The sequence below is a fragment of the Notechis scutatus genome, chromosome 3, assembly GCF_049901735.1.
Source record: "Notechis scutatus isolate UNSWTSFEM ecotype Mainland chromosome 3, rNotScu1.2, whole genome shotgun sequence".
NCBI lineage: Eukaryota > Metazoa > Chordata > Lepidosauria > Squamata > Elapidae > Notechis > Notechis scutatus.
Window position 1 is genome coordinate 186,912,455 of NC_142011.1, and position 21,979 is coordinate 186,934,433.

At 35.7% G+C, this 21,979-nt stretch overlaps 1 protein-coding gene and 1 pseudogene across 1 annotated transcript in view; both read left to right on the forward strand.

The window, feature by feature from the left end:
• The window catches only part of RIMS2 (regulating synaptic membrane exocytosis 2), a 286,641-nt gene that overhangs the window by 29,769 nt on the left and 234,893 nt on the right, over positions 1-21,979 (forward strand). Inside the window, exons 2-4 of the mRNA XM_087962082.1 lie at positions 1,395-1,427; positions 1,823-1,909; positions 19,075-19,312. Coding sequence (XP_087818208.1) covers positions 1,395-1,427; positions 1,823-1,909; positions 19,075-19,312 — 358 coding nt within the window. The remainder of the gene's footprint in view (positions 1-1,394; positions 1,428-1,822; positions 1,910-19,074; positions 19,313-21,979) is intronic.
• On the forward strand, positions 5,288-6,753 carry LOC148131530 (uncharacterized; annotated as a pseudogene).

The following is a 21,979-nucleotide window of genomic DNA, read 5'->3' on the forward strand; positions in this document are numbered from 1 at the left end:
GATGGTAATCTATCCAACAAGTTCTAGGGAGAGGCAGTTATGGTACTTGGCTATCTACAAAGTTGGCTACTAACGGAAGCCAAGGAAAAGACTATATGAATAATGAAATGCCATGAATCATAACATAGGGCATTAAAGCCATCCTTTTGGCTACAGAGCCTGTGTAATAAGAAATGCTCATAGCTGAGTAATGGAGCACATAATGGTTAAATGCAATGAGAAGAGTAAAGGATACACCAAGGGGAAACCCAAGTTATGCAGAGGAACCATGTGCAACAATTCATTCTTTGATAACATGCAGTGAGGTGAAATCTTGAAGCAAATGAACCCTGAAGAGCATTTACCATAATATATCTGTAAAGCAGGAGATCCATCCAATTAGCCAAGGAATTGCCAAGAAGAGGCATGTTTAGTAGCAGTCAAACAGGAGACAAAAGTTATTTCCAACCACTTGTACAAAGAGGAAACAAACAACATGTCCAACTGATGCATAGATAACAAGGAGATTTCAAATCCCAGAGGTCAAGGTATAATCAAGAGCATAACTGCTAGAAAAATCTCAGACATAGTCAGAACCCGTGAAATTCATAAACCTATCGCCTGGCAGTTTGTCATATTTTGAAACTTGTTTTGGCTTTTGCTATTTTAATGAGAGCCTCATTGAACTATTCACTTATTTGCTTTGTATGGCTTTCCAACTTACCAATTGTGATTCTGGCAGCTAATATACAATGAAAACCAAAACGAAACAGGTAAAGATAGCATAGAGGAGAACACGCTATAAACTGAGGCCAATCTACAATCATTTAGTATTCTAGTTGTTACAGATAGGTTCATCCAGCATTCTGCTTCCATGCTCAGAGAAAAGCCAGATCTTCAAAGCCTTATGGAAGGATTGGAGCATCTGAATCTTACGGATTTAAAACTGAATCTTGTGGGGTAGGCTCTAAACAAATAATTGTTTTATCACAAATACAATAGTTGATAAGTATGAACTAATTTTGAGCATAGTGATTAATCCATGAGCTGAAATTCAGCTGCCAATATCAACAACAGTATTTTTGAAGTTTATTGTTTTATTTAGTTTACTACTGTATATAGTGAATTGCTTTTTATATGCTTTTAGTCACTCAAACTACAAATTTAAATTGGAGATTGTATGGCTAATTATATGTCGTAAGATTCCAGTGTTAGGGTTATTATTATTTCCTGGAGACATTGTTCATTTTATGTTTTATGATAGTGCATTTATATTTTTGTTTAATGGAAAACTGATTTGGATGCAAGGTGTAGTTAAATAAAAATATTTTTCTGATGCCACTCAGATATGACAGATATAGAAAAGGGTTTATGTCCTATATACACTGCACTCAGTTGTGCACTTATTTTTTTAGGGGTAAAGAAGAACAAAAACAACCAGTGACACAGTAAGTAAAAAAACAAAAACACAAGTGCAGTGGGCTTTACTTCTCTATCTTTGCCATTTTCTGCTTTCTGCACCTTTGATGGTTTTAAACGAATACCAGATAGGCTGCAGTTAGTTATCTGCTTTCGGATTGGCTTGTAAAAGCTGCTTTCAGTGTGTTATTTCATCCACATTTCAGTTGGATGTGGTTTCTTGCTACCTGCTTGCGGATGATTCTGGTTTAAAACTATTCTCCCCTAAATCCTAATTGTGGCTGACTTAATTGCAGTGAACATTTTCATTGGCTGTAGCTTTCCTGCATTTACATGATGATGATGATGATGATGATTATAGAAAAAAAAATTATACTATGATTTCATTTGGTTATTCAGTCACATTATTTGCTTATTTGAACAGGTGGTTTCCCTTTAGTGGGTTCACTGAGCTGGTAAATAACGTTCTTCAGCCACAGCAAAAACAACAAAATGAGAAGGAGCCCCAGACGTAAGTAAGCTACTGTGTGTAGATTTAGTTTTCCTCTAACATTGAGACATACCCAAGGGTATGTTTAAGTGATAACTCTAAAACAACATCTTTTAAATTGAGGCTGAATTCTTGGGGAGTAAGTGCCACTGAATACAGCTTTATATACTAATTAGTTAGCAGGTATAAAACTATACACTAAATAACCAATGTTGATTTTCAAATTTTCATCGATAAAGTGAATTGTACCTGGCCTTTAATTTGGCTGATGGAAATACAAGATGCTCCTTGCATTCATATAGAACCCATTGAAAGCAACATGATTTAACTTTCGAATAAATAAATATACTAAACTATAAATATTAAATATGTTTAACTTTTAGATAAACAAATATACATGATTGATTTTACCATACAATTGAAATTTCAGGCCATTTTAGTTGCCTATAAAGTTTATATACATCTAATACTTTATACATCATCACTGGATCATTCTTTGTCAACATTTATCAAGTTGAAAAGCTCTGACAGACAATGTTTTTGTCTTGGGTGACATTTATAAATGACTATCCCTTGGAACCACAAACTGTCGATAATGAAATTGCCTTTTATTTGGTTTTTTAAAATTGTTTTCTCTATTTATTTCTTTGTTGTGTATGTGTTTGTTCGTTTAATTTAGTTGTATATTCAATAAAGTTTATTATTAAAAAAAATAAATGACTATCCCTTGAGGAGAAAGTAAGAAACCAATTTCTTTAAAAAATACAGTGATTGTAACAGAAATTGCAAAGTAGAATACATAGCTGTATACTTAAAAGAGCTGAACAGGAATAATTTTTAAAGCAGGACATACATTATATGTTATAGTTTCTAAAGTTCTAAAAGTGTCTTTCAATTTTGGAGGTTCGAACATGATGGCATGGTTTAGACTTCTTATCTTTATGTATTGGTTATATTCACCTCTTAAATATTTTGGCACATACATTATTATTGTTTCAGTACTAGCAGAATAATACCTGAAGAAGATAAAAGAGGAAAATATAACTTTGTCAGACATTTCTATTAATTTATGAAAGTTATCTAAGCATTGAAATGGTTTGTTGCATAATTTGGGATAGAGACAAAACATTGTACCTTTATTATATACAATTTTCTTGAAAATTTTTAATATTTATATTTTAAATTAAGTTATTGCAGTCCACGTGATAATTAGAATTTAAATTTCAACCCTAAGTTTTATCTATGCAAACTATAGTAATATTGAAAAATTTAGGCCATGGTTTAGGTATATATATCTATGTAGCATTCATAATATATAATGTATATAACTGAGGAAGATCATATTTCTGGGATTAGTCTGGGATATAATACTGCTATCAGAAGAGATATGTTATTTATGAACTGATAGGAACATGAATATTAAATCAGAGCTATATACAAATATATCCATGCATATCTTTTGAATCTTAATTCTGTTTTTTTTAAAAGTATTTGATGTTTCCAACTAGTCTACTAACAATTCCATTGAAATCAACTGACCTTCTTAATGCTATTTTTAACTGTGATGTTAGCAAAACAGAAACTGTTAAAGTTATCTGTTTGCTTGGATAAGAATTCTTTTTAGTGACTAAAAATAAACCTTGAACTAGCTGGTGTAATATAGTATTACCAAGGTTAAAATGCCTGCTGGTTAAGAGATGATAAGTTTCTTGGTCTCTTTTTATCTGTCTTGCACTTCACTTTAAAAGGTTCATTTCTGTAATCATTCAGACAGCTATGAATCCTATACAAACAACTTGTATGTACTTTAAAAACTTTCCATGACTTTGATTTATATTTGTTGACTGATCTTATAGTTGGGGTCATCAAAACTCTAATACTTCTCTCCCCCACCCCCTTTCCATCACTCTCAAAATCTTTAAAATATTTCAAGAACAGCTCTCTAGTTTTGCATTTTTTAAACCTCAATATATATAATTAAGAATTTTCTTTTTCATTTTTTCCTATAATGTTCATTTGATCTATATATTTTGCAAAATGCTGTTCTCATTGAATGCAATATATAATTAAATAAGCATAATAATACATATTATATATTTAATTACAGTAAGCATAACTTCCCAATTGACAGGTAGATTCTAAGTGAAGAATTCAGCACTGTGATTATAATTCTTTTAATTTAATATATGAAGTGTACCCTAGTAAGATGAAATTCATATGAATGCTAAACACACAAGCAACAGATTTGTAACAATTTATCCTGACAGACCTATATCAAGCGAAAATTTGAACAAAGTCTTGCTTGTCAAAGTATGGGTTGAAATTTCCAATCATATGGAAAGATGCTACATATATGGTTTTTCTTTCAACAGCCTACTATTTATGTTCCTTATGGGAATTGTGAATGTGATATTGCTTTCATTTTACTTGTCCCATGAAGATTTGAGAAAGAAATAAACTAATGAACATAATTACTAAATAAAGGATAAGAAATCCAAATTATTTTCTAGTAGTTTTAGTGGCTATATTTTTATTTGTTAATCACTCGTTTATAATTAGTTTTGTAGTGAATATAAATGATAATGTATTAGCAGTATTTTGGGTATAGAATATAACCATTGTTGAAATATAACCATCTTGTGATCAATCAAAATGCAAACTTGGTATCTTTAGTTATATATGGTGAATCCATGTAATTTGTTTAAAGAAAAATGCATTTCCACTGGACAAAAAAGATTTAACTTACATGCAAGTTGTTAATTGCAATCTAATTTCCAACTTAACAAACTCTCCCACAGCCTAGTTGTTACTAGATTTGCAAAGAATTTTATTTGATGGAATGTTTTTGTTAAAAATTGTTTTTGACAAACATAATTTTAATTAATAATTTTGTTTTCCAAATTTATTCTCTCTCCCTCAACAAGAAACTGAAGACAAATTCTTTTGACTCAGGTCCATTTAATTCAAATGGAATCTCAACAAGGGTGCTCATTATGCCCGTACAATGGTACTTGGTACTTGACTGCTTTGAAAGTTGTCAAATTTAGTATTTGATGTGAAAATTGTATCCTGGTGCTTTCATTTGTTTGGTGCTTGACATTCAATCTAGAGCTTGTTGATGTTGGCTGCCTTGTGACTTGCTACCCTTTCCAGCCAAAACAAAGGGCTACACATGGTTCATGCGATAGCTCTTGCCCTATACACATCTCCTTGAGGTTTTATCCTAGTTTATGTGGTCATTTTGTCTATTTTTAAATGCTTTTTTTTCTAATCGTGGGTCCTAAGAAAATGAACAGTGGTAGCGCTGAGCAGAAAATTACTGCACCTCTATTGATCAAAAGATAGAAAAGGAAAATATGGAGTGGTATTTGGATTACTGACCTTGCTAGGGAATACGGTATGCCTAGAACAACGTTCTCCACCACCACCACCATTAAGAATAACGAAGCAATTAAAAAGGCCGATGTTGCGAAAGAAGTGAAAGTAACAAAGCAGCATTCCCAAACACTTAAGGAAGTTGGAAAGCTTTTATTAATTTGGGCAAACAAGGAACAGTTAGAGGGCAACAGTGTGTTGGAAGGCATGATATATAAAAAAGCAAAACGGCTGCATGCTAATCTCTTGAAAAACAAACTGGGACCAAGTGGTGAGAGTGTTGAAGTTTTTTTAAGGTCAGTCATAGCTGGTTTGATCATTTTAAAAAGAGGACTGATATCCATAGTGTTGTGAGGCATGGCGAGGCAGTGAGTGCTAACAAAAAGGCTGCTGATGAATCTGACTGTGAAATTCATGGCTTCATAGGGTTTTATTCCCCAAGAAGTTTTTAACTGTGATGAGACCGAATCTTTTTTGGGAAAAACAAGGCTAAGCAGAGTCTACATCACAAAAGAAGAGAAGTTATTGTCAGGTCACAAACCAATGAAAAACAGGCTTCGTCTATTGTTGTGTGGGAATGCTACTGGGGATTTAAAAACCAAGCCTCTAGTATTCTATCATAGTGAAAACGTGTGAATTTTCAAGAAGCATCATGTCATAAATATCAAATGCAGATGTGATGTGGAGGGCAAACAGCAAAGTTTGAGGCATTTTTTTTACCAAATGGATAAATGAAGTGTTTGGTCCCTCAGTGAAAACATATTTGCTGGAGAAAGGTTTGCCTCTGAAAGCTTTCCTAATAATGGACAATGTACCTTCCTATCCTCAAGGCTTGGAGGATGATTTACTGGAGGAGTTCTGTACCACTACATCACTGTAAGGTTTCTAAATCCCCCCACACACACTAGTCTCATCCAGCCCGTGGATAGCAGGTCATTTCAAACTTCAAAAAGTTGTGTACCAAATTGTACACTAAGGCACTTTTCCAGAGACCATCTCTGGCATCTAGTTGACATTCAAAGAATTCTGGAAGGATCATTTCAATATCCTGCACTGCCTTAATCTTACTGATAAGGCCTGAAATGAAGTCTTTTATAGGACAATGAATTCCATGATCACAAATTCATGGAAGAATTTGTGATCAGAAGCTGTGACTCAGAGAGACTTCTAAGGATTTGAGCTTGACAATTGTGCAGGGTATTGTATCTTTGGGCTAATCCATGGGTTTGGAGGTCAATGCTGCTGATGTTCAGGAGTTAATGGAAGAACATCATGAAGAGTTGAGCCCTGAGGAGCTGCTGGAACTACAGAAGGAGCATCAACAAGAGGAGGCTAAAGATATTTCTTCAGATGAGGAGGAGATAAGGAGTGATGTCTCCATGTTCCTTGATAAAAGAAATGTGTGCAAACTGGGTAGAAGTTCAAAACTTGGTGGAGAAGTACCATCTGGACACAGCTCTGGCAAACAGAGATGTGAATTTACTCAATGACCAAGCAATTTCACATTTTTGAGGAATTCTGAAAACACAGAAGCAGTCCTCATTGGATAGGTTTTAGTGAAGGTGACAAAAATGTGTCAGAGCCTGTGGTGCAAGTTGAAAAAAGGCAGAAAAGAGAAAGAACATCTGAAATGCAAGTGTCCAGTGTTCCATTGGAGGGGGGCTTTCCTTTCAAGCAATACTCCATGTACCCTCTCCTCCTCACCATTCTCCTCCCACCATCCCTGTAATGACTTTCCCAGATGAAGAGGAAGAACTGACTCCATGGTCTTCAGGGAAGGGTCAGAAAGATGCCAAGGTCTCTGTTCACTCTGAGCAAGAAGTGGACATGTCAGAGGAAGAGGAGAAGCCAGGACTTCAGAGGGCCATCAGGGGAATGATCAGATGAGTGCCTGGCTGGAAAGGAGAGGGGAGAGATACAGTTGGAGAGCTTGGAAACCCAGACAAAAGCACAGGGTGGAGAAGGGTCATCGCTTCAGCCAGTCAGCAGATATGAGAAGGAACTGCCTCCTCTACCAGATCCTAGGACGTGATGGCAAACCTATGGCACGTGTGTCACGCGAGCCCCAGGCAAACTAAATTCACTGCATGCACACACCTCCCATCTGGTTTTCGGGCCTTTTTCAGCCTGACAGAGGCTTGAGGAAAGCCTCTGCAGGCTTTGCAGGCTGAAAAATAAGCTAGCTTCATCATTTCCTCTATTTCCGGAAATACCGGAAGTGACAACGGCCTGCAAAGCCTGCAGAGGCTTCCCTCAAGCCTCTGGCAGGCCGAAAAAGGCCGAAAATGGGCCGAACATCAGCTGGGAGGTGCAGTGCAGGTAAGGTGGTGGCGGGGGGAATTGCGCGTGCATGCACAGGGGGTGGGGGGGCTGCGCACATTGCCTTCTGGGAGCTGGCACACCATTTTTGGCACAGGAGCCCCAAAAGGTTAGCCACCACTGTCCTAGGATGTATAGGACTAAACTGAGGGAAGCACAAGGGAAGTCAGTTGGTGGTGAGGAGGCAGCTTTGTCCCTCCTAATGAGTTATAAAGGTGTGCACCTATTTAGCCCAACACAAGGAGCAATGTGACATTGGAAACAGCTGCCCATTTTCTCTGCCATGTGAGTGCTCCAACTCAGTGACTCCAGTTTTCATAAAGTCCAAGTGGCATGTTTGGACTTCAGACCTGCTTCTAGGATTTTGGGCTTGTGCCTTGACATGGATTTATCGTGTGTGGACTCTGGATTGTGCCAGGATTTTGGACTGTGTGTGGATTTGTCTTGTGCCTTTGCCTGCAGACTTTACAATCCTGTGCCTAAGCTGTGCAGGCTTGGATTCAGGGGAACTTTGCATTTGGGGGGAGTGGGACTTTTCCTAATATTTTTTTTTTAAAATTCCCCATGAGTTCATGCATGTGGACTGGAACAGGACAAGCCAAATTAGGACATGGACTCTTCTTGGTTCAGGTAAAGCGAAGTTTTCATTTTATTCAATCAAAGTACAGTATTTATTAATTTTAGGCTTATTTCTCACATAAAGTAATGATATACAACCCTACTTTTTTTACTTATTGCCTTAAAATGTATGCTTGTCTGGTTCAGGAATGTATTAAAATTTACATTGTTTCTGATAGGAAAATTTTGTGTGGTACTTATCAACCAATTTGCAGGCACTTGGCAACTATTTTGCATTCATGACGGTTGCAATATCTATTTCATATGATTGCCATTTACAACCTGCCTTGCTGGCTTCCCACAAACAAAGCCAATGGAAGAGCCGGCAGGAAAAGTGGCAAGTCACTAGTCTCCTGGCCAGACATAAATATGATTCTTACATGAGATATGATTTTCACTTAATACAGAATCATCACGAGTATGATGACTATAACTGAGAACAGTTCTTAGCACTTCTACATTACATGATATTTGTTGCAGGTAAAGGAAGTTTTATACTCTAATGTTCTCCAATGAATATTGCCGTTGGAGCGCAGAATCTCTTCAGTATTAGTGCTAAGTATGATAAATATGTGTGCATTTAATTTAAAAGAGGAAGAAAGGAAGAAGAGATAGGGAAAAAACCCATATGATGCCCAGTTTCTTCACCATTTCAACTTAAAGTTGGCCAGTTGTCAACTCCAACTGAAACTAATCTGGGGCTTTTCTATCTCCCCAATAAAAATGTGATTTTGACACACTTGTGTGTGTGTGTATGTATGTGCATACATACCTCCTAGAAGTCATTATAAAATAAAGGCACATTGAATTTTAATAACTACTGATTAAAATTAAAGCTAGTGAAATAAGATTCTATTTATACAATGATTTAAGTCTTTCAGAGAATCAAGTTGGAATAAAACTTTGATGTACTGAGATAGTACTGATCTAAAAATTAGAATTTTTTTCTAAAATGAAACAGTAATCAAGTAGAGGTTGGAATAAAGCTTTGCATGTACTAAGATAGAACTAATCTAAAAATTAGAAATTCTTCCTACAACAAAACAGTAATTGATTAAATCATAAAACCAGTTAGAAAGATAAATAAGTTGCTGATTATCTATAGAGGGAAAATTAAGTGAAATCTAAGTAAAAAACTAGAGGGTCACAACCCAATTAAAATAGTGCCACTTGTAACAGTAACAATAACAAAAAAAAATATTGAATAAAAGTAGTCAGTAAAAGCTGAAAAGAATAGGACAGCATTTCCTTGAGATGTAAATACTTAAAAACCTTTGATAAACAGAAAAGAATATTTTTAACACCACAAAAACATATTTTACTACAATTCAGACAACAATGTCATTTGGAAAAGATTCTCTAAGTCTAAGAATGTAATGTATGGAAATGAAAAATGGTTTACCTCTATCTTTTTTGAGTTCTCACGTATTTTCTTAAATAAGTTTATGATTAAATATGTTGGAATTTTAATAGAACTATATGAATTTATGGAAGAATTAAATTTTGTGGTTGTCATATTGACTAAATTTCCATGCTGCTGATTATGGACTGGGGGAATTTTGGGAGGATGCTTCATCAGTAATGTATGTTCTGCTTGATTTAATAAAATCTGGCATTGTCTTCTGAATTATATGCAGTGTTTGTGGATTGATTCAAGTATTTAGTAGACCAATAAGTGCCTTTGTTTGGGAAAGTGGCTAGTATCTCTCCCTCATATCATGTTTTAAGCAAATTTCAAATAGAGTGGTTATTTACAAGAATAAGTCTACTAAAAAGAAGAGGTAGATTGAATGATTTGGCCATTTAAATAATAGGCATTGTATGAAGTGTGTATCATATATAAAATTCTTTATTTGATAAAGCCAAAGCTTTGACAAAAATTGAATTGGATTTGTGTATGTTGGAAATATCATTGTGAAAATATGTAGTGTAGCATGATTGACTTTATCTTAGTTCAGGAGTGTCAAACTGGCAGCCTGTGGGCCGGATGCTTCACGTGCAGGCCACGCCCATCCCACCTTTGTGTGATGCATCATGACACATCACGTGACATCAATATGATGCGGCAAGTTTGACACCCATGTCTTAGTTTGTTAGCTTAATAGGTTTGTTCTTGTGTATGCTGGTGTTTATTGCTAGTACCTCTACCTTATTTTTAGCTTTATTTATACACACAGTTAAGATATGTTGCTCCCGAATCATATGACAGATAGTATTATAATATTATAGTATTAATTCTGGTAGTCTGTCATCACTGTCTCTATCACTATTCTTTCATGTATAATTACTCCAAAGCCTATTTTTTCTGTAATAAGTTTATGTGAGTATTGTAAGGTTAGATGATGGAGTGGTAAACGCTTCTGACTCTGACTACATTAGCACCCCTACCATTGTCTGTGCTTTTCTTCTATTCATTTAAAGGGGAAACCATCAAGTAAGAATAATCCTGTTGCAGCAGTAAAAGGATACAACTTGCTTAATAATTAAGCACTCTCATGAATTTGTAAATGATGTGGAATGATCTCGTTCTAATTCCTGTTATTATAATGTCTTGGGGGTGTTGTTGTACATTTCAATGTTAAAGTAGATTAATATATTATTGGGCACTTTATTTTCATAATTTGAGAACATTTTAAAGAATGTTAATTTATATGTAATAATATGGTTAACATCTTCCCAACAGCTGTGTCTTTACTTTATCATCTATCTATCTATCTATCTATCTATCTATCTATCTATCTATCTATCTATCTATCTATATTCTATTAAAATGATAAAGCCACCCAACTAATGATGGTTCTATGGGTCATGCAAATTAAAAACATTTATAAATAAAAAGTAAAAAAAAAATGGTTATAACCAGGGGCAATTGACAAACCCCAACAATACTTACATTGTTTTTTTTTTAATTCTAGAAAAAAACATTTATTTGACATACATTTAAAACAGACAAATCAACACACACACATATATATACATATATACAATTTACAGCATACATTGAGCAATGGTTAATTTTTTAAAAATCTTTATCATTGACGTGATCTGCCTTGTTACAATAACTCGTTCGTTCTTTTAATGTTTTAATTTCTCTATATAGTTTATAATTAAATGCACGTTTTCTGTCATTTCTATAACTTATCCAAATATCAAATATTACCTTTTCTTTAACCAATCATACCAAATGTTCCATATTTCATAATAGTCACTATCTTGTTTATTTTTTAACAATTTGGTTAGGCTATCCATCTCAGCACATTCATGTATTTTTTTAATTACCATATCCTCTGAAGGAATGAAAGACAGTTTCCAGTTTTATGCGTAAGTTATTCTGGCCGCAGTTATGATGTGCAAAATTAAATATAGATATTTTTTCTCCATGTTTAAATCTATCATACCTTGTTCCTTGTGCGTAGTTACATTTCCAACAGTTGGGTGGTAGGTTGGGGAACATCTTAGCCAGTCTTGTGGGAGGTAGGTGCCAGCGATGAACCATTTTATATAATTTTTTTTATACGAGACTGACATGGTTAATTTGTAATTTGTTTGCCAGATGTGTTCCCACTTATCTAAATCAATACAATGAGCCATGTTTTTAGCCCAAATTATCATAGATTCTGTGACTATTTCTTCTTTTAATTTGTAATCCAAAAGATATTTATATGTTTTACTAATTGTTTTCTTTTCCTCTCCTAGCCATATTTTATCTAATTCTTGTGGGATCATATTAAAGCCAAATTGTTCTCTATCTTTTTTATTTGTATTTGTGCAAAGGGCCACCATGCTATCTCCTTTCCTTGAATTTGTATTTGGTTCCTATTTTTAAGCTCTCCAGTATCATATAGTAAATCTTTATACCTGACAATATTTTCATAATCCAATAGATTTGGATATGTGACTGCTTCCAATGTAGATAGCCACAATGGAACCTTTGGGTAGTGTTTTTTTTTTATTCTTTCCCCAGATATTGAACAACACATTTCTTACATAGTGCCTTTGGAAATATGAATGTTGTTTAGATTTTCCATCCCACATGAAGGCGTGCCAGCCAAGTTGGAGATCAAAACCTTCTAACACTAATAACCTTCTATTTTCTAATTTAACCCAATCCTTAAGCCAGTTTATCATCATAATATAATTCAAAATCTGGAAGGCCAAATCCTCCTTTTTTCTTGGCGTCCTGTAATAATTTATATTTCACTCTGGGTTTTTTCCTCTGCCGTATAAATTTAGATATACATTTGTTTAATTCTACAAAAAAGTTCTTTTCCAACTTGACTGGCACTGTCTGAAACAGGAACAATAGTTTTGATAAAATATTCATTTTTACTGTCGAAATACGTCCCAATAGCGATAACTGCAATTTGACCCAATTATCTAAATCTTTAACTATTTGCGTTATTAACTTATCATAGTTATCTTTTTTGATCGACGAACATCTAGCAGTCAACCAGATCCCTAAGTATTTTACTTTATTTACCACCTGCATACCTAATTTATTTGCTAGTTCTTCCTTCTGCTCCTTTGTACAGTTTTTTGTAAACACTTTTGTTTTTTCTTTGTTAATTTTTAACCCTGCCACCTTTCCATATTCTTCTATTTCTCTTAGTAGTATAGGGCTCATTTCTAAGGGTTCTTCTGATATAAATGCCATATCATCGGTGAATGCCTGGAGTTTATATTCCTCTTTTTTAATTTTTAGTCCTCTCATCTCTTGATTTTGCCTAATTTGTGCTAAGAGAGTCTCTTCTGCCAATATATATAGTAGGGGAGCTAGGGGGCAGCCTTGTCTTACTCCCTTATTTATCTTTATGGTATCTGTATTTTCCCCATTTATTAATATTTTTGCAGTTTGCATGTTATAAATTATCTTAATAAATCCTATAAAATTTTCACCAAATTTCATGCCTATCAGTTGTTTAATAAGGAAGTTCCAATTCAGGTTGTCAAAAGCCTTCTGGGCATCTAAAAATATCAATGCCATTGTCTTGGTTGAGTGTACTTCATAATATCCTAATATATCCATAATGGTTCTTGTATTTGTTTTTATTTGCCTATGGGGGAGGAAGCCATTCTGATCAGTGTGGATGATTCTACTTAATACTCTCTTTAATCTTTCCACCAATATTGTAGCCATTATTTTGTAATCTACATTTAAAAGTGATATTGGTCTATAGTTTTGAATTTTTTGTGGGTCTGATTGTTCTTTATAAATAAGGGTAATATATGCTTCCAACCATGATTTAGGCATGTTAGCATTCTCCAGGGCTTCATTGTACAAGTCCACCAATATCTCCTCTAGTGTTTCTTAGAATTCCTTATAGAATTCCAAAGGAATTCCATCTGGGCCAGGGTTCTTACTTGCTTTTTGTGTTCCAATTGCCTTCCTAATTTCTTCTATAGATATTTTATTATTCAAATTTTGTTTCTCTTCTTCAGTAATTTCGGGCAAGTGCTTTTCATTCAAATATTGATCAATAGATTCTTCTGGTATTTCTTCCTGTTTATACAATTTCATAAAAAACTCCTTAGCAATTTCTTTCTTTTCTTGTGTCTGCGTGCATAATTTCCCTTCCTGATCTTGGAGAGCTACAATCGTTCTCTTTTCTTGTTCTTTTTTAATTTTATGGGCTAACCACCTCCCCGGCTTATTTGCGTTTTCAAAGTAATTTTGTTTTGCTAATTTAATTTTTTGGGCCAAATCTTCCTGTATATTTAAATTTATCTTATGTTTTACCAGATCAATTTCTTTCTTAATGTTTGAATTGTTTGGGTCCTTTTGTGCACTTGTTTCCAAATCTTTCAGTTTCTCCCTCCATATGTTTTGTTGCTGTCTTTTTTCTTTATTCTTTTTAATATTGTAAGCAATAGTTAGACCTCTCACATAGGCTTTGGCCGTATCGCAAAGATTCTGTAGGGAGGTATGTTCTCTTTTGTTTATTTCAAAAAATACGTTAAATTCTTTCTTTATCATTTCAATATATTCTTTATCTCTTAATATGGTATTGTTAAATGTCCATCTTCCAATTTTCCTCTTTCCTTTCCATTTAATTTGAATGGGATTATGGCCAGCCCATAGATTTGGCAAAATCTCGATCCTTTCAATATTCTCCATTAACCCAGGGTCCATCCATATCTGATCTATTCTGGACCAAGAGTAGTGGGGGTTCGAAAAAAAGGTATATTGTTTTTTATTTGGATTTAATTCTCTCCACACATCTTTCAAGGTAAGTTCTCTTACCATATTATTAGAAGACGAAGGGAGTATTCTCCTTTCCTTTTTTTTTTTGAAGTTCTATAATCTTTATCTTTGTCTGGGACTGCATTATAGTCTCCTACAATGCATACATTAGCATTCTCAGATTCTATTATCTTATGGTGAAGCCTATTATAAAAGTCTTTTCGGTTTGTATTCGGGACATATATTGTGACTAATAACATCTTTTTTTGATTTATATTTATTTCTATAAAAAGCATTCTCCCTTCTTGATCTTTGTATATTTGTTTATGTTGCAACCAATTCTCAGATTAATAAAATACAACAAACTTACTCACTATTGTACATTGCCAATGAAAATGACAAGAAAATTGACATAACAAAATAATTTATTTTCTTTCATTATCAGTTATTTGTTCAGAGCCTGTTGTGTGTAATTGTTTTCATAGGGCTGTTGTTACAGAAACTGTAATTGTTTAGTGTTACTGAAATACTCTATATACTTTATTTCAGCAGAGTTTAAGCATTTTTATCCTTACATATATTTACCCAATTTTTTAAACAGATATCCTACTTCATCAATCCCTCATATTTTTCCATTTCTCCTTTGAGATATTGTAATTTTACAATATATTATTTTTAACTGCATGTTCTTTTATTTTCTAATGCTCATTGGACCAGTTCTATTATTTTTAAGGTCAATTGGATGATTTCAGCAACTCAGCATCATAGCATCCTATTTTATTTATCTTTTCTTTTGTCTTAATGAAATTAAAGTATTCATACAGTACAATGAAAATCTTTGCAAGCATCTCGGGATTTATCACTTTATTCCTTGAGAGAGTTGACTTACTCACTAAGTGCAATCTTCTAATTTTAGCCGGTAGGCAACTATTTATACAAATTAGGATCTGTATAAGATATTGTATATATTGGGGGGGTTTCCCTGAAGCTCTGGTGAATAGTAGCCATGGTCTTGGCCATAGCTAGGAATAAATATGTGGCAGAGACTTGGACTGGATTGTAGTGGTACAGTGTGATAGTGAATCCCATAGAAACTCCCGATACACTAAAGAGCTCCAGGAGATGAAATGACAGAAAAGAACCTAGAGTGCAACTGGCAAAAAATGAAACATATTGGGCACAGGTAAGTGCCTTTATTTGGGCTTACCTTGTGATGGTAATAGTGGCAAATTATGTGTACTTTTACATTTTTATTGTATTTGCAATATGGGCTGGTAGTCCCATTTGTAGAGACCAGCTCCCTTATGAGTAAAGGGGTCATGGGAGCCCTTGATTTGATGCTGTGAGGAATATGCTCAGCATCAGTCAAACAAAGTTGCTTAGTTTCAGAATTGGGTAGGGCCTATGGAAATGACACATATGAGCTTAGTTACATGGGAAAAGTTTGATCAGATCAATCAATGTACTTGCTGCTGTTTTACTACTAACACTGATCTCTCTCTACTGGTTGGTAAAGGACCTCTAGGAGGTGACATGTGGTTGGGTCCAAGTGTTGATTAATAGCTTATTGCAGGAGGGGATGGTGCTCCTACCTTAAAGAAGAGAGTGGTCTTGTCAGGAACCACTCGTTGAGCCCAATGGTGCTGGATAACTTTTGCCAAATTTCCAACTTTATCCTTTTAGGGAAGGTTGTTGAGAGAGTGCTAGTTGCACAGCTTCAGAGAGCCCTGGATAAAGAGAATTAGTCAAACCTTTCTCATTAGGTTTCATGCTGGGTGACAATATTGAGATAGCATTGATTGCGCATGTGGATGGCCTCTGGAAGTCTTGGAATGAGAGTAGTGCATCTATCCTAGTCCTTGTGGATCTTTTGTTGACTTCCAATACCATCAATGATGGTATATGCCTGGGGCAGCTTTAGGGGATGGAGGGAATTGTTCTTCGGTGGTTCTCTTTCATTTATGGCCAATTCCTTTCAGTGTTGGTGGTGGCGTAGAGGTCTAATTGTCTGCATTGTGGGGTGTCTCAGGTTTCAAGTCTCTTGTCACTCCTTTTCATTCATGAAAATATCATATAGGACATGGGGTTACATGGCATGAGATTACATGTTTCCAGTGGTGGGATTCTAATTTTTTTTCCTACCGGTTCTGTGGGCGTGGCTTGGTGGGCATGTCAGGGGAAGGAGACTGTAAAATCTCCAGTCAGAGGTGGTATTTGCTGGTTCTCTGAACTACTCTTTACTACCAGTTCTCCAGAACTGGTCAGAACCTGCTGAACACCACTTCTGCATGTTTCCACCCTGTGCCAGTCAGCAATGTTGTTGAGTTGTTAACCCAGTTTCTAGAAGCTATGAGAGATGATGTGGCCCTAAATGCAGTACAAGATGGAGTGGCTCTGAGTTTTTAGCCCCCTTGGATCTGGTGGAGTATTACATTCATTTTCTGATGGTGTAGCATTTGCCCAGACAGAACTAGTAGTAATATGGGGGTCTTTCTGGATTTACTTGCTCAAGGAGTAGATGCCAGCCATGCTTAACTTTGTACAGATTCATCTTATGCACAAGTTGCACCCATCCTTTCAAAGACTTGCTCACATTCACTTATGCCTGGATCACTTTCTGACTGGATTATTGCACCACTTTATATGGGACTGTCCTTGAAAATCACCAGGAAGTTAGAACTAGTCCAGAATGTGGCAGCACATGCAGGTTTGGAAACCTTCCAGTTTGTCCATATTGTGCCATAGTTGTGTGAGCTGCACTTCCAGTTTTTTTCCAAATACAACACAAGGTCCAATTGATCACCTTTAAAGCGTCTGAATGGGATGGGGCCAAATTATTTGCAATACTACCTCTCCCCAAGGGAATCTGCCCCTTCTACCAAGTCAGATAAAGTGGGCATGCTCCAGGTCCCTTCCTTTAAATGTGGTATCTAAGTGACCTAGGAAAGTTGCTTCTCTGTAGGTGGGGCGTCATTCTAACCTTCTGGAAGGCCTCAAAAAGCTTGCTCTTTCCCCAAGCATAGGGTTAAGATGAGACTGGAGCTCAGAGAATGTAACCGTTTATACAGTATATTAAGGAATGCTGATTTGGAGCACTGTGAATTTTTATTTTCTTTTGCCTTTAATGTTTTCTTTGATGTTTATTATTGTTTCTATGAGTGACCAAGGTTTGTGGTACATAAGATGGTGGCCATGTATTTTTTAGATAGATGGGCATCCAACCATAATTACTTACATGTCTACATACATCTACAATACTAACAAGCTCTGGAAAAATGTCAGTTCAGCACTATTTTGGGAGTTTCCAATTTACTTTCAGATAATTTCTTCTTTTGACCAAATCTGATCTGTAGCCTATGCTCAATATGAGTCTAAATAGTTTACATGAACTGTTTCAAAAATGTTATTGACCTTAGCCTCTAGTGCGGTTAGAATGTATACATTATACATAAATTATAGGCAAAATCAAAGCTAAAAAAATTATATCCCTTCTGCCTCATATAGAGGGTAAAAAGTAGATCCTATGTTTGATAATCCACAATTTTCAATATACTGTATGTATAATACAGTTTGAAAATCATTTAATCTACTTCAGGAATACAGGAACTGTCAGTCACTCCCAAGATTTATAAATAGCCGCATGCTTTTCTGTTTTTTTCAGATAAAGAAATATATTGGAAATGTTATGGAAAAGAGGTAGTAAAAGTATAAGAGAAACATGGAAACATATCTATGGAAATGATATGAACTGAAAATGTAGGGCCCAAGTCAGATGAAAGATTATGGCAGCAGTGAAGTGCTGGATTTGGAAGCTAAACAGAATCAAGCCTGCTTAAAACTTGCATTGGAGACTAGCAGGAAATTCTGGGGTTCTAGGCCACACTAGTCCAATATTTGAGGGGCTGCTACAGGGAGGAGGGGGTCAAGCTATTTTCCAAAGCACCTGAAGGCCAGACAAGAAATAATGGATGGAAACTGAACAAGGAGACATTCAACCTAGAAATAAGACATTTTTTTTCTGACAGTGAGAGCAATCAGCCAATGGAACAGCTTGCCTTCGGAAGTTGTGGGAGCTTTCAAGAAGAAACTGGACTGCCATTTGTCAGAAATGGTGTACAGTCTCCTGCTTGGGTGATCTACAAGGTCCCTTTCAACTCTGTTAATCTAAACACTGGGAAATGGAGAAAAACATCTCAAAAGGCAATGATGCATTTTTTTCTATCGTTGCCAAGAAAACTTGTGTATGTCTATTTTATAGTCTGGAGGTCACCTAACTAATTTATTTTTTCCATAGAATGGATGCATACCTTCATAATCTATTTTCTGTTCCGTTTAGGCTCGCTACTCATAATAGAGACAATGCAGGGGAATGGGGTGCATTTACTGCTTTAAGGCAGAGGTCTCCAAACTTGAATTCTGGGAGGTGAAGTCCACAAGTCTTAAAGTTGCCAAGTTTGGGGACTCCTGCTTTAAGGTTTTAATCATTACCTTCAAGGGAGAAAGCCCTATGCGGAAAACACCAGGCTCTGTTAATTCATCACATGAAAACAACAACAACCAATTTTATCTTTATTAGGATAACGCATCCTAACTTTAAAAAAAATAAACTCAGTATAATTTTTTTACATTTTTTTAACTCTTATATACATATGGATATTTATCTACAGTTGTTTTTATGTGTGTGTGTGTGCAGGAAACTACACCAACAGTTCGAAATGTATAAAGAACAGGTGAAGAAAATGGGTGAAGAATCACAGCAGCAGCAGCAGCAGCAACAGCAGCAGCAGCAGCAACAACAGAAAGGCGATGCTCCAACCTGTGGCATTTGTCACAAAACAAAATTTGCTGATGGCTGTGGCCATAACTGTTCATATTGCCAAACTAAATTTTGTGCACGTTGTGGAGGACGAGTGTCTTTACGTTCAAACAAGGTATGCATATCTTATATAAACTTTTATTCTGACGTTATTTCATTTGTCTACCACAAGGATCTTCAAACTTGGCAAGTTTAAGACTTGTGGACTTCAACTCCCAGAATTCCTGAACTAACATGACTGGATGAGGAATTCTGGGAGTTGAAGTCCACAAGTCTTAAAGCTGTCAGTTTTGAAGACCCCCTGGTCTATCACTTCTTTCAAGACTGAGAGCCACGCTCTATTTGGCATACTTGGGACTGCACTCAGAGGTGGTATTCAGCCAGTTCAGACCAGTTCTGGCATACTGGTAGTGGAAATTTTGAATAGTTTGGAGAACCGGCAAATACCACCTCTGGCTGGCCCTGCCCTCCCACCCCCACACTTTCCTGCCTATATTCCCTTGTTTTTATCTCAGCTGATTTGCAGGGCAGAGCAGATTGCAGTGCCTCAGCTGAGCTAAAAAACAGCTCACCTCATGAGCGCTGACACAGAGGGCGGTTTTTGAGTGCTGCGCGAAGCGAACCGCACACTCATAGAACCGGTAAGGAAAAAATGTGGAATCCCACCAATGACTGCACTACATACTGTAATGGGTGAGCTCAAAACAAAATTTGATTTCATTCAGAGATAGATAAAACTAAATATATAAACAACCTGTGGCCCTTGGTTCATCATTTCAGAGATAATTCCTCACCAAAGTCGTCCAGGCCTTTAACAACGGCAGAGTTGCTAATATTATACTGCCTTCACTGGAAAAGTTCTTAAAAATGTAGGGAGATGTTAAGAGATGTATCCGTCCTTAAAATAGCCCATGTTGAACTGTATAGAATTGTCAAACATCAATAATTGACCACAGGAGATATTTTATGATCTTTTATATTATGTGATAAAATGCTTTAAGAACATAAAAGATTTTATAAAATTTGCCAAATTCCACGGGACTCATGGGTCTCAAATTTTAAACATATTCATTAAATTTCCCATTTGAGGTACCTTGCTTCAATAAGTTTTGCCTTTATGATGCACTGTTCTGTCCAGTTAAATGTTACAAATGCAAAGAGTAAAACCACAAAGTAAAAGTACAAAATTTTAGTAGTATATAGCTTGGATGAAACCATTTAGGCACTGAGTCCAATTCCTGAATGGATTAAAATAACTTTTCTAATCCCTGATATGTGTTCAATTATATTCAGCTTTAGTTTCCCCTTTTTATTAAAATTCAACATTATGTGGCTACTTTCACCAAACATTCTTGCTACATCAGTTTTCTTGACTAAGTAAATAAAATGTACAATTATTATTTTCAAATCAAGGATAGCTGATTCTCTTGTATCTTCCTCCAAACTCCAAGGGAAAAAAGATTATAATTACTTCTCAGTCATGTGCTTAATTTTCTCCATCTGTCACTTTCTGTCAGGTGTTGACTTGAAGGCTTAAATATCCCTTTCCAAATTTATTGTTTCTGTATTTTTTAAATATTGACTTAGCTATTTATTTGCAAGTTTTGACTAAATGTGCAGGCAGTTATTAATTACTTTGTATCACATGCTTTTAATTGTTTATTTGTTCCTGATAGTCTGTGATTCTAAACTCTCTGAGTTTAGAAATATCCACGAAATGTTTCCTTACCTAAACAGAGGAACAGAAGGAGCCTGGCTGGGCAGAAAATCAGTGTGTGTGGGAGAGATTTCCAATTTCCTGATAGCTTTCCCATGTGCTTTCCTTGTGGGAAGCTGGCAGTGACCATTGGAAACCTCCTTCCCTGCCCTTCCCTTCCCCTAAGTGCCTGCTGCTGGGTAGGGGAGGGAGCAAGAGAGTGCACAAATGGCCAAGACAGCACAAGTATAGATGCACAAGTATAGACAACTTAGATCTCTAATGATCTAAGTGCTAGAGCCCACTGTAACTACATAGCCAAAAAGGCGTTAAGAGTTGTTAACCTAATCTTACGAAGCTTTTTCTCTGGTAATATTACACTACTAACTAGAGCATACAAAACATTTGCTAGACCAATACTCGAATACATCTCATCAGTCTGGAACCCGCATTACGTATCTGATATTAACACAGTTGAGAAAGTCCAGAAATATTTCACAAGAAGAGTTCTCCACTCCTCTACTCGTTGCAGAATACCTTATGCCACCAGACTTGAAATTCTAGACCTAGAAAACCTAGAACTAGATGGGGCCTTCGGTCCGATCTAAGTATAGTATATAAAATTATATATTGCAATGTCCTACCTGTCGATGAATACTTCAGCTTCAACCATAACAATACAAGAGCAAACAATAGATTCAAACTCAAGGTTAATCGTACCAAACTTGATTGCAGGAAATGCGACTTCAGCAACAGAGTGGTCAATGTCTGGAATACTGTACCTGACTCTGTGGTTTCTTCCCCAAACCCCAAAAACTTTAACCTTAGACTGTCTACTATTGACCCTTTCCTAAGAGGTCTCTAGGAGACATGCATAAGCGCACCAATGTGCCTCCCGTCCCTGTCCTATTGTTTCTTTTATTTTTTTTATTTTTCTTATATGTATCCATGTATTCATAACTATGTTTTTACTTATACATCTTATCTTGTAAGCAATTGACAAACCAAATAAATAAATAAATAAATAAAACCCGAGGAAGGTGCGCCTTTCTCTATTTATTTTCTCCCTGCAAGTTTCACACATGC